The 13,687-nt window shown below is 38.7% G+C and overlaps 1 protein-coding gene across 1 annotated transcript in view; it reads left to right on the plus strand.

Annotated features, from left to right (window-relative positions):
* LOC117287977 (interleukin enhancer-binding factor 2-like) overlaps positions 1-13,687 on the plus strand; it is a 75,455-nt gene that overhangs the window by 42,348 nt on the left and 19,420 nt on the right. Inside the window, exon 11 of the mRNA XM_033768642.1 lies at positions 762-849. Coding sequence (XP_033624533.1) covers positions 762-849 — 88 coding nt within the window. The remainder of the gene's footprint in view (positions 1-761; positions 850-13,687) is intronic.

Consider the following 13,687-nt stretch of genomic DNA (forward strand, 5'->3'; position numbering starts at 1 on the left):
CACAGGGCTTGAATTTCATGAAAATGTCTGTTATACCACAGTTTGTAGAGCTCAGAAATTGCACTGTTGAATTGAAGAATAGGCCTTGCACTTTCTTAGAAGTACTGTGCAGTGACATTCTGAATCTAGGAGGGTCCGTTCCTGGGGCGGGAAGATTTCAGAGCTTCCGTATTCCTTAATTTAAACATTGCCTGTAAGAAGCTCCTAAACTCTTGGATTAGAACATTTCATGGCCACATACTTTTTTCAGCAGTGGTTTATTTTAGATTTGCCACGTAAATGTTTCATTTGTATGAACTACCTCTGTATCTGTACAGCACAGAGGAAGAGTCTGACATAGGGCTACATGTACGTTTAGTATATTGAGGTAATTGTTGGAGAAAACCTTTTCTTGAAAAGGTCTGGGCCCAATTTTTGCATGGCTTAGCTTACTGCCGAATTCTGCACTTATAATCACCTTTCTTAGCTTACTGTGCAAGCTGTGTAAGCAGGGAATGCCCAGTAATGTGAGGTAAGCGTGACACAAGCAAAAATTCCCTGCTAACCAGCGCCGATTGTTTGCTTAAGTTAACCAGAGCCATGATATTGGGGCCCTGATGTTTATTTAAAAATAAATATCACAAACTGTAGCGCAATTTGAAATTTAATTATGTTTTGGTCACGTTGAAGACTCTGTTAAAATATGTTTTGGGATCATTACGTTGGGATTTCAAGTACAAATTCAAGATCAAAATTTCAAGCAAGGTTTGTTTTTTCTGCAGGATCAAGTTGCCTACACAGCCCAGACGTTGCTCCGTGTACTAAGCCACGGTGGATACAAGCAGATACTTGGTACTGAGGGTAGCGCAGGTGAGTCTCTCAATATGGTTTATTTATGTCAGCAGGGATTAGAAAATTCAGACTTTTATCTGGAAAAATAGATAATGGACTGAAGTTTTGGCCCTAGCAGAGTCTTTCTTGAAGGCTAAATGATTTTATCATGATTCAGACTTTTTAAAGCCTGCATGGTTAACAGAAAAAGCTGTATTTTTCTCTGTGTAACACAAGCCGTGTTTAAAAATATTAGCTGAATTGTTTATTCGGAAAAGAAATTTCAGAGGTCATGGTGGAAGTTGAATGTTTTTGATGACAGAATGGCCCAGCACTTTGGGAATTTTTTGGGGAAATTTAGATTTGGATTATTATTTTATTGGTCATATTATGATGTAAAAGTGGTGCTCTAGGGGGCGATGAGAGATGTAGTTGCCTTTAACGTCAAGAAGCAAGGTACGGGAAAATTATGAACTTGTACGCAATATTAGGACTCCGGATTAACATGCAAGTCCTCCACCAACTGAGTTATCTGGCCCTATGTTGGTGATCTCCTATTTCGTCAATTTCTTTGTTTGGGTGCCATTGTTAGCTTGTAACTGCCGTAAAGCCAAGGATCATACCCACGTTTATGATACAACCTGGGAAGCGGCAGCCGGGAGATCACCTTTTTACATGCAGGTGTGGTATTCTCCTTACTTTATTCAGTTTTCCGATTTTATTTGCCCTCGAAAAAATCTGGAAAATTGTGATTAATTACCGTGAAAAGTCTGTTGGAGCCTACACCATGGGTACATTTAGGTCAGTCTTTGTACTCTTATGAAATATTCCTACTTTTTTCCAAGGACCAAATGTCGTCCTTGATTACATGTATTTAAAGGCAGTGGGCACTTTGGTAGTTAGTCAAAATAGTTGTTACCATAAAACCTTACTTGGTAATGAGTAACGGGGAGCTCTTGATAGTATGAAAAATTGTGAGAAACAGCTCCCTCTGAAGTAGTTTTTTGAGAAAGAAGTAATTTTCCACGATTTTGATTTCGAGACCTCAGATTTAGAATTTGAGGTCTCGAAATCAAGCATCTGAAAGCACACAACTTCGTGTGAAAAGGGTGTTTTTTCTTTCATTATTATCTCGCAACTTCGATGACCAATTGAGCTCAAATTTTCACAGGTTTGTTATTTTATGCAAATATTGAGATACACCAAGTGAGAAGACTAGTCTTTGACAACTACCAATAGTGTCCAGTGTCTTTAATGTAAATCTGTGGACATTGTGTTTTGTGTTACAATAAGTACCCAAATCCTTGAAAGTAAATAGCTGTAGTCATCGTGATTCCACGCTGTTGTATTGGCAGACTACCTCAACTCGTCCAAATATCTAAATGTGAGCACACTAGGGACCCATCCCGTTGAGTACACGTAATTAAATACTTCAGATTTCCATTCAATTTTGTCTTGATGCCGGGGAAAATTGTGCCATAAACCAATCATTTAGAGGCAAACTGCAATAAACTTGGGATGAGTAATTCGTGCCCCTTGCATGATCTCTCAGGCCATAATTTATTTTTGGGGACCAGTAATTCATCCTGCAATGCTTAAGGGACTAAGAGCCAAGGTTTGCGAACCACATGGTCAGTGAGAATGCTCTGTTTATACAATAAGTAGATACTAACTCCAATGGTTTAAAGGTATATTTGCCCATTCTAGCGTAAAGCAATTCAATTAAAGTTCAAGCCTGAACTGTTAGTTTCTTAGCAGATGAATGGTACATCTATACAGCAAAGATACATGTAGTAGGATTTGAAACTTTGCATGGTGGAAATACGATATGGAAAGGTTTGCGGTAACACCATGTAACGACTATCTCTAAATGAGTTTGGGTAGTTCTGAAAAGAACCGTTAAGTGATGATGACTCGAACTCTTCCATGAATTATGACAAATTGTTTTGATCCAAATGCACAATACAATGGCGATGTTTTAATGAGGTTAATTTTGCTTCCAGGATAAAGATTTGTGTTTCACCCACACATCGATGTGCATAAAGCACTGTATACTCAGTACTTTCCAGAGTCCTGTTCTAAATATCCACAGGCATATAAATTACTTGGGTGGGATTCAAACCCACAACCTTTGTCATTCTAGGGCAGATGTGATAATACTAGAGCAATGAGATTGCCCGGTAGCTAGAGGCAGTTCGAATCCAATGTTTGAGCAGCGCGTACTGCAATAACTTAATAAATGTGAAATTGTAGTCTTTTGTCAGAAATCAGACTTTTTGTTATGCCTGCCTTGTGGACAAAATGCAGCGATTTTCTCCAAACCCTGCTCTTTGATATACTTCTCTATTTTTACAGGCATGATATTCTTCATACTTTAATTTAATCCGACTTTCTATTTTGTTTAGCCTTTGGAAAAATCAGAAAAATTCTGATTAAACAGCCTGAATTATCTAATAAAGTCTGCTATGTATAGGTCATCCTTCGTACCTGAAATATTCCTACTTTTTTTCCCTGGGCCAAAAATCATGCTTGTTCTTTGTAGGTTGCTCTAACATGAACGAGACAGAATCCGGTGCTCTTTAAGGGCGCACAGTCAACTACGCACATGCTTTTTCACAGTTCATTGTACAGTAATCTGTCTCGTTGAATGATAACATTTCGCAATTAATACTGTCAGCAGATCAGCAGTTGAAAATAAAACCAGCATATTAGTCTTTTCATTCATCTTCGAACAGATTTTTAAACAAATAGTCTCTTCATTCTTGTCACGAGTGTACACATTTTCTGCGTAAACATTTCTTGTCTTTTTGTGCGTGAAGAGGCGCCAAAGCTTTGAATCCTGTTTATTTTGTCATTGACGTGTTATACGCAACTTGCGTGCACGACTGCGTGAAGCTAATCTCACCAACGGCTCCATCAGGCCAATTAATTTGGAAGGATGCATGACAGACAGGTTTTAATACACGGACAATTACTACATGCTCTTTTTTTTCATCAGAGAAGTAGTCGGGGCGGGGGCTGTGGAGGCGAGGAGAGTTCATGTCAACTTAAATTGGACAGTGGTCTTTCACCATCTTTGGTTACTTTATGTTTCTCTGAAAGGAGGAAGTCTCTAAGTTCATGACTGTGTTACTTTGTCTGGGGGTAATGCAGTCATATTATCAGTGGTTGAACATCTTGAGTTGCGTTTTATTTCTTTGTGTTCAAGTAGGAAAAATTACTGTTACTTTGTCAGGGAAGGGGTCAAAACACGTCTTTACCATACTTATTTCGCTTCCTAGGCTATTTATTTATTTCTCATTGCTTTGTATTGTTAGTTTTTGATTGCTTGTAATTATTGTTGTAAAGCGTCGTGGTACCTTTTTTGTGTAAGAATACTATATAAATGCTTAGATTACGATTGGATTAGTGAGATAATATCATCACAGAAGACTTCCCCCACCACAGCCATGTCTTTTTAATTCCTTATCGACCATTTTATATGACTTACAAGTTCAGAAATCGTAATACGGTAGTGGGGCAGGGTCGGGAGAGGGTTTTAGAGTATTATTTTAACTTAGTTTCTTATTATTTTTACAAACGCATCCCTTGACCTATCTTATAGATTCATCCGTCAGAAAATAGCATCTTCAAGCTTTCTCTTCTTAGGGTTGCAGTAAGCTCATAGAGCTTTACTGAACATCACATACATGGAAGAGGGCATTTTTAGAATATATATCCGTGAAGTGGTTCAGCTTTGCTCATCCCTTGACCTATTTCAGTTATATTTCATTGGATGAGTATTCAAGCCGTCTCTACTTGAGGCTGCAGTCATTTCGCATTGAACATTACTGAACTTAACATGAGAGGGCAATGTCCAATTGCTAGGATGGGAGTAAATCCTTGCGGATTAATTGGCAGTAAGGGAGGGGGGAGGGACCTTAATTGCCAGAGGGATGAAGAACATTGCCATGTGCCTGATAGTCATAATTGAATGCTATTGAATGATGTCTTGATGGGTGTAGTAAACCTACACCGCGGTATTATAAACTATTTAAGCATGTATCCTACCGAATCTTTCTTTGGAGGAATCCGAGTTTCCGTAATTGCTCAAGAACATGCTTTTAAGTGTGTCAAGATTAGATGTCATTTGGAGGTTGAGATGATGATAGGTACGGTACCTGGTGACTTTATGAACACCTGTTGTGGAATTAAGTCTTTAAAGAAGGGGTGCTGTTATTAATGCTTTAGAATTTTCAGACTTTCATCCTATTGACTGTATGAAATCTGCCTAGTACATAAAAAACACTGTTTTTTCTCCAAATAAAATAAATCATGCTCTTTGATCTACTCAAGCACTGAGGATTTTTTCCCCCAAAGCTACTAGTTCAATGCAGTACCTGCTGCTTACACTTTAGATTTGAAATGCCTCTAGCCACCGGGCTAGCTCGTTGGTCTAGTGGTAAGACATCTGCTCTAGCACGGCAAAGACTGTGGCTTGAACCCCATTCAAGTGATTTGCCTGTGGATTTTGCTGTCTCGGGAAAGGAGTGTTTGAAAGTATTGGGGTTGTGTCAACATCCTGTGCGCCACATAATGCGCATGGTGTGATACATTGGTTTTATCCATGTTACTGCATTTCTTTCATGCTCGTTGCATTTCTTTGACGATTGTAATCTCTTTCAGTCATGTTACTGCATTTTTCTACCTTCCTTAATGTTACATGCATGTGCCTGAGGATTACGGCGGTTCTCTTTGATCTTTTCACTTTACCCGTCATCAAGATGGAGATCTCAAGATCATGAATGTGCCAAAGATCTTCCTCTCTTCAGTGCGAAGACAAAATAAGTTCGGAATGTCGGCTGGTAACATGTATCTGCTAAGCATCACTTTTCTGTGCTCAGCAAGTTTTTGTGCTTACTACAGGATTTATGAAATTAGGCCCTGTTCTTTTCAGACTCTAATACAGCCAAAGGCAAGATTATTTGCTCTGTGTTTAGTGCAAACCTCACCAGAGTATACAGAAGAACTTTTGTACATTAGGAAAAAGGGATCAGGTTGGCTCAGTGAATTTGTTCTCCCTGCCTTTCACCTTCTTGGAACCCCTGCTTGAATCCCACCGCAAGCTGGAACTCGTTTGTGGATTGAGTTTTCAGTCCCTATGTGATTGTGTGGAATTTTCCTCTCACAGTGTTTGATTATGTCTGAACATTTAGGTAACAGAAGGGTTTTAATATAAAATTGAAATGCCTTGGTATTGGAAGGGAACAAAAAGCAAATGACTACCCCTATAAAAACAAAAGAGCTCCCTCTCTTGACCGTATGCGGAGAGCTCTCACTGCCACTTTCTGTTTGCAGTCTATAATTCCATCTCATGTTTGCGTTTGGCTCCAACTCTCTCCTGATTAGTTGAGATAAATTAATTAGAGCCGGAATGGATAGCGAATTTGAATAACGCCGGATTGTTCAACGGCTGGTTTGATGTATTAATAGCAGAAGCTATATTATCAATGGGCCTTTCAGGCGACTGATGTTATGAACCAGGCATTCAGGGTATGACTGAAGAGTTTTTGACAGTGGTAATTTTAGAGTTCCTAAATAGGCATTATAACTCGAGCATGATTTCCAATTTGTTTGCCCATAGAAAAATAAACCAAAAATGTTGATTAAAAAGCCTGAAAGTCTCTGCTTGTAGGTCGGCCCTTGTACTTAATAAATGATGATAACTCCATAAATGCTGCTGCTAGATAAGTGTGTTAGGTTTATTTTCTGAAATGGTTGAACCGAACTTTTGACTTCCTTTAACCATAAACAGTTCTACTGATTCAAATCAAAACTATGAGCAGATATATGAAAAGGAGCAAATGTTAAAGATTGAAAATAGAACACTGCACATGTATAACATGTATCACTTTTAAGGCAGTCTATTTACTGTTACAAAACCTGAAACCACAGTGGGGTGGTGGCCCACAAAGCAAAATGTATTTCATAACAAATGATAAGGAGATTGAAAACAAAGTATTATATTTGCAGGAGATTCAGATAAGAAACATTCCACCAACAAAAGAGATGTCAATCATTTTTCTTGGAAAGTGCTAAAGAAAAGAAGACCTTAGTTTTAAACCAAGGAAATGGGAAATGGTTAATCCGTTTATGCCCGACCTCTATCTGCTGCAGATTTGGTAATATTCATGCAAGAAGTGAAGTTCAGGGTGTTCGTAGTAAATTGAAAATTCCAGCCCACATGTCTTAAGTAAAATACACCTAGATGTCTTAGTTATACTCTGACATTAATAGTAAACCTAATCACAGTCTAGACATCATTAACCATAATGTGCATCTTTGAGACGCCTTGCCTGGATTTCTTGTCTTCTACCATGAGCCAGTGTTCCAACTAACCTTCCGAGTTTGTGTTTGACGAGGGATGGAAATAATGGATACGAAGGTTTGCTCATCTATTTTTGAGGTGTCTCAAGGTTGCAGTTACAGGTTCTTGGACGTGGAAATGTTGAAGTTGTTGGCCTGTTTATTTGAGCTCCTGGTTTTTCATCAACATGTGCTCCATGAATTATGTATATTTCCATTTACTTGTAAGTTGTATGTATCCTTGACAGGTTAAAATTGGATAGCGCAAGATAACAGGTTGATTAACTGAAGGGGCATCAGTGCGTGAATGTTGTATCTCAATTTTGTGTTTTGATGTTGGGTCTCCCAAGTTGCGTTACGAGAATATGTAATATTGAATGGGGGGGGGGGGGTCGACAAACATTATTGAATTTGTTAAATTTATTGGTTTATTTATTTATTTTTTATTAATTTAAAACTTTTAATTGATTGAATTAGTTTTTTTAGACACTTATTTATATTTTGTTTGAACAAAGGGAAACTTTGAGATGTCTATTGTTGCCTCCATCACCTTCATGAAATATCAGGACTTCAATCATATATCTTGCCCCGATACATACATATAGGCCCTTTTCGAAACCAGGGCTTCGGCTTTGGATTCAGCTTGAGGCTCTGTTCTCCTGTCTAAAGCCCTGAGCATGTGTACGTTAACCACGCGTATAAGCACGCCGATCGTCAAATCAGCCTGAGCTGAATCCAAAGCCGAAGCTGTCATTTCGAAAAGGGACCAAGTCAACTACGGTGCATAAGGCATTAAAATGTCTTGAGTCAAAATGTTTGGGTGTTGAGTTACGGTGTGCTTAAGGATTCCATAAATCAGAAATCTGGGGTTAAGGTTTAGTGTACCAGTAATTCAAGTGGTTATGAAAATGCAGTTGATGTTGAGTGACAAACCCAAATCCACCTGAAAACCAACCACATACAACATTAAGAGATTAAGAGTTGTCCGTTTATGTTTAGTTTACTAAATAGTTAAATGGAACTTTTTTTCTATGACTACAGTTCAACCATTCCTACTGATATCAACACTTTGTTTATGCCTTGGATTTCCCCCAGTGCCATTAATTTGTCACCATTTTTATCTATTTCATGTATTATGAATCTTGAACCATGCTCTCTGTTAAATTATTTTCTTTTCACTATTTGTAATTTTTCTAACTTTTTATATTCTCCAACCTTGCTCTCCAAATATAATGTGTGTTTATTTCTCAGTAAGAAAAGGGGTCCACCCAGTGTTTCCCGGTATGGTTGGCAACTCAATGCGCATAACCAACCATGAGCGTGTTACCCCCGAGAAGGGGTGCTGGTGCATTATTCATGTATACAATACAATTCTTTGGGGCAGACTCTGGGAAAACAATGTGGTCTGCATTAAAAAAGCGTCTCAGGTCTCTGAACAGGAAAGCTGAACCGGAAAGCATTTTGAATGTCATTTAATTTTATAACTGAAATATGAACCCCCCCCCCTCATTCATACAATCAATGCCCTTCCTAACTGTCACACTTTTACCATTCAATGCAGCTAACAACAAAACAGCGTGAAAATCAACGACGGCTAAAGACTGCTTATTAAATCGCAAAAACTATTCTAATAATCCCTGACTTCCACAGGTTATTGTACTTGTAACTTGACACATCATCGTTTTCCCTCCTTCTTTTGGGATATCTCTTGAGGTTTGGTACATGCATACGCCTGCTAATGTGGCACCAACCGTCGCAATGAAGACCAGAGTAATCTTGATCTACATGAACAAGCCCGCGACCAATTAGTAGAAGCTTGCTTTAAAGCCATAATGGATTGCTCGCGTGGTAAGATTGCTATGGATGACCGTAATATGAGCCAACCTAGTAGTGAACTGTATAGTATGAATGGGTAAGAAAAGCTGGAGTTAAAAATTGTAAGAAAAATGAAAGCTTTATATGTAAGCTTTAAAATACAGAGACAATAAATACCGAGACAGTTTAAGCCCACCATGTTTTGATTGGCTGCAACAACTTAAAGGAGCTGTTCATCAAAAAAAAAACTAATAATGTAATAGTTAAATGTTAAAAACTAAAGTTTGCGTAATATTTTGGTAATGACCCCAACCCCTCCACCCCACCCCCCTGCAAAAAAATAACTAAAAAAATATCAAATGAAGTTTTATTTTTTATTTTTTATTGTAGGATTACCTTTATATAAAGATGGTATTGGTAGTAGGCATCATGGGCATGTATGACACCTGAAATGCCCCCAGTGATTAGAACTCTTTAAAAACATTCAAATCTGAGAAATGATTCATGTATAAATTGTTTCTCAGATGTCTGAAGGAATAGTGTCTGTTTGCATTTGCTGTGGCCAGATGTGGATAGATTTGACATGCTTATGAAAATATAGTGACATTTTCCCCCTGGTTTTCTCAACAAGTAGACACTGTGGTCAGCTAAAACTTGTATGTATGTGACTTTATTGTATCTAACTTGGTTATTTGGCCATTAAATCAGCAACACATTGACAAAAGCCTATCCATGACCCTACCTTTAAATTACACACGCTGTGTAAAATTGAATACTGAACAACGAACAGAGGCTGTCATAAGAAGGTGTTCCTGAGATATGGTAGTGATGCCCCCCTGTCAGTGTCGACTGTCTCCCCTGACAATTCCTTGTACTTGTCAGTTGAAATGCCAGTTGAGCATTTGCCATAGCAATGCAGGGGCAGGTATTTTATATCATTTCAATTTCGTTGCAGGTCTCAATCTCGGTAATAGAAGACCTTGCTCCATAGTGATTAAAATAGAGAGAGAGAGAGAGAGAGTGAGAGAGAGAATGGTGAGAAGTGAAACGGATGGATTTCACAGGGCTGGGATTTGTGATTTTTCTTGTATCAAGGACGTTGGTATTATGCTCTCTCGTGTGAAGCAGGCTTAAGACGTTGGGTAGGAAAAATAATCCTCTTCAGGTGCGTGTACTCGTAGTATACCGGTAGTGGTAGTTGAACGTGGAGACTGTATCGTGATTCGTGAACACTTTAGGTTACAAATTTGAAGCTACCCGTGTGTTTCATTGGATACAAACAAGTAATCTTTGTGTATGCTTCGTATTTGAAAGTGCGAGGGAGGGTACCAAGGAATTTTCTTCTTGGTAATGGGCACCCTAGATGTATGAGGAAATTGTCAATTTCTACTTGGCCGTAAAGTAGGCCTATCAGGCCGGGGTCGATTTCACAAAGAGTTACGACTTTTCTTATCTCGAGTTAGGGTGAGTAACTCCTCCATCTTAGGATTAATCTTAAGGTCTGCATTCTACAGTGCAGGGTTGGGACTCGTCCTAAGTTTAGTCTTAAGTTAGGAAGAGTTATGTGAAATCGACGGCTGCATCCGGTGTTGTTATTTACAGGCCTTGAGTTTTGTTCTTGAAGGGACACGGCAATTTTCCTCTGGTAAGGGGCACTTGAAAATGTAAATTTGTATTGGAACTTTGCAAAGGGCACAGAAGCAAGAGCACAGAGCACCAGGGCAGTTGCTGTGGGTGCCGTGGGTTATTATGAGGCCTGCATTTAGCCACAAGTTCATTCTTTTTTTTTTAAGCCTTTCAAATTTGTATTTGAAGAAATATGAGAGCTGGTTTTTGCACGGTCGATCTTTTTATTCACATTTCTTTTAGAAGGATACAGTCAAGTCTCACAATAACATGCATGATCTTAATCCTATTTTAGTCTGATTTACTATTTGTTTGCCCTTGGAAAAATCAGAAAAATGGTGAGTAAATATATCCTGAGAAGCCCATTAAAGCCTTTACTACATGAACAAGTAGGTCAGCCCTTGTGCTCAATAAAATCTTCATTCTCTTTTTCCCCAAGGACTAAATAACACACCTTTTATCAAAAGCTCAGTTCATGCTGGGGCTCTGTTAAAGGGAACTGAATCTTATTTCTTCACTTAAACTGAAAACGGCTTTGAACAAAAGTCTGCCGCTGTAACTAGTGGTAAGACATCAGCTCTAGCAATGCAAAGGTCATGGGTTCGAATCCTATTCCAGTGATTTACGAGTGGATTGTTTCACAGAACTTGGTGGAAAGCACTGAGAATATATAGAGTGTTAAAAAAACAAATAATAATCTCATTTCTGCTTTGTGTTTCTGCCGTCCTCTTATAACAACGTTTCTCTCAATAAAGAGGGAATTTGCACAGTCCCAGTGATTTTAATGTTCTGAGAATCCATCATGATCATAATTTAAAGGAACACGTTGCCTTGGGTCGGTCGAGTTGGTCTTTAAAAAGCATTCTGTAACTGTTTGAAAACACGGTCGGATAAACGGCCAACTGTGTTAGTTTGCAAAGTAAAAGGAAAACCATGCAATTTCGAGGCAAATGTGTGTGGATCGTTGTTCTCTACTTTTTAAACATCTTTCTAACCATATGCATTTTATAACAAACGGTTAAAAAACGCTTTTCAAAGACCAACTCGACCAATCCAAGGCAACGTGTTCCTTTAATACTTCCTCATCCCCCCAAAAGAAGATTCTCTAAGTCCACAAAACCACATAGCATCTGAAGATCTTGCCAGGTGTGTCATCTTTTGTTTGGAGCCCAATACTTGTTTGTGCGGTGCTTGGCTGTGTGTACAATTCTCAAGTGCGCATGTACACACTTAACATACATTTAAATGTAAGTGGAGTTGTCGCGTAGATGTTTGAGCTCCGTCTCAAGCATGTTTGAATTCCTTTCGGTTGGATTAAGAATGTGAATTTTTATTGATCGGATTTCCCCCTTGGGCTGAGCTTAGGGCAGCCATTTCCAATACTATCTTTCTAGCCCATGCTGATCATTTCTGTGACCACGGTTCTTAAACGTTGATGCAGAACACATAACTGATGTTCTTAAACATTGAGGCAGACCACATAACTAATAACTTACAGTTCTTAACAATTTATGCAGTAATTTCCCATATATAAGGCAATTAATAAAAAAAAAGATTTATGGTGCGCCTTGAGTTGGTATGCTTGTTTAAGTCATTACACATTTTGCTTTAACCTAGTTCAGACCATAAGTTAACAATTTTATATGCTCTGCGCGCATGATGTGCTAGTAAGGCAAGCGTCTTGTGACCTCTATCAACAGACGCACTTTTGCGATGCTAAAATATGCATTAATGTCTTTTGCTGATTGACATTCAAAAGTGCACATTAAGGCTCCATTTAATCGTGTCCTAGATTACTTTATACCTTAATCTGATCGGCAGTAGCAGGTGACTACCATGCTAAGCAGGTGTTTACCACACTAAGCAGGTGTCAGCTCTAGATACCGATTCAAAGCTGGGGATTGTGCACAAGTAGAAAAAGTGCTTGCTACTGGAAAATGTATTGTAAGTTTGTATCTTGCAGAGGGCACCACAGCAAAACCACACGCAATTGCTATTTGCCTTGGGTGGCTGGGTTTTTTTGGGGCCTGAAAAAGAATTGTTTAACTGTGAATGAAGTTTTTCCTCATTTAGACTCTGGTCTTGTAAAATAAACTTTGGTCCGGTAAATTGTGGAAGTGTTGTGGCCGAACAGTAAAAAAGCACCAAATTCAAACTCTGGTGTTTCTAATCAGCAGAATGTGGGTTCGAATCCCCAGCCGTGACACTTGTGTCCTTTTAAAGTAAGACACTTAACCATTGCTTTGTCATTCGGATGGGACGTAGAGCCATTGGTCCCATGTTTTACATGTATGTAATGCATGTAAAAGAACCCAGTGCACTTATCGAAAAGAGAAGGGGTTCGCTACGGTGTTTCTGGTTCGATTGGCAGCAAATTGCGCCACAGCACCTTGTAAAGCATTACATGGTGCTATCAGAATTAGGTCTCATAATTAAAACGTAGTCCCACATCTCGCAGGAAATACTACATGTACTTATGTTACACAGCGTCAGGAGCGTCACTGGGTGACGGACATGTGCGCAAGAAGCCACAATTTTTAAATAATTTTGAGCATGTACAAGTACAAGCTGTGCTGTCTTGTACGACTTTATCCCAATTTCAAGCCTTGAAGGCTAACATACATGTACAAAATGTACATTCAGGAATGTGCAGCAAAAAGGATTAAGTGAATGTTTATGATGTATCCTCTTGACTACATCAGCATACCTTCTGTCCTAAATGTCGACCGAAATGTTGGACAAACTTGTCGAAATAATGTTAATGATTCAAACAGTCAGGATTGAAGAATAAAACTCTGTAGACCACAGCTTGTGACTTAAGAAAAGGGTAATGCATTATACATATGATCTGATGAATTAATAAAATGTTTGATATTTTTGTTCATGTCAATGGTTAAGCTATTAATATTAAGCGCTTGTGTCAGTCCCCTGCATTTGTTGTTCTAGTTGAATGTGCAGAAAACTTTAAGAATTTTTGATATTATTTCTTGGTTTCGGGCGACTGTTCCGGGGCTTTCCTTTGTTCTCCGCAGTGGTGCATCTCCTAATACTAAACAACAATGGTATCACCGTTTCTTGCAACGTGTTATTG

Source organism: Asterias rubens, chromosome 3, assembly GCF_902459465.1.
Source record: "Asterias rubens chromosome 3, eAstRub1.3, whole genome shotgun sequence".
NCBI lineage: Eukaryota > Metazoa > Echinodermata > Asteroidea > Forcipulatida > Asteriidae > Asterias > Asterias rubens.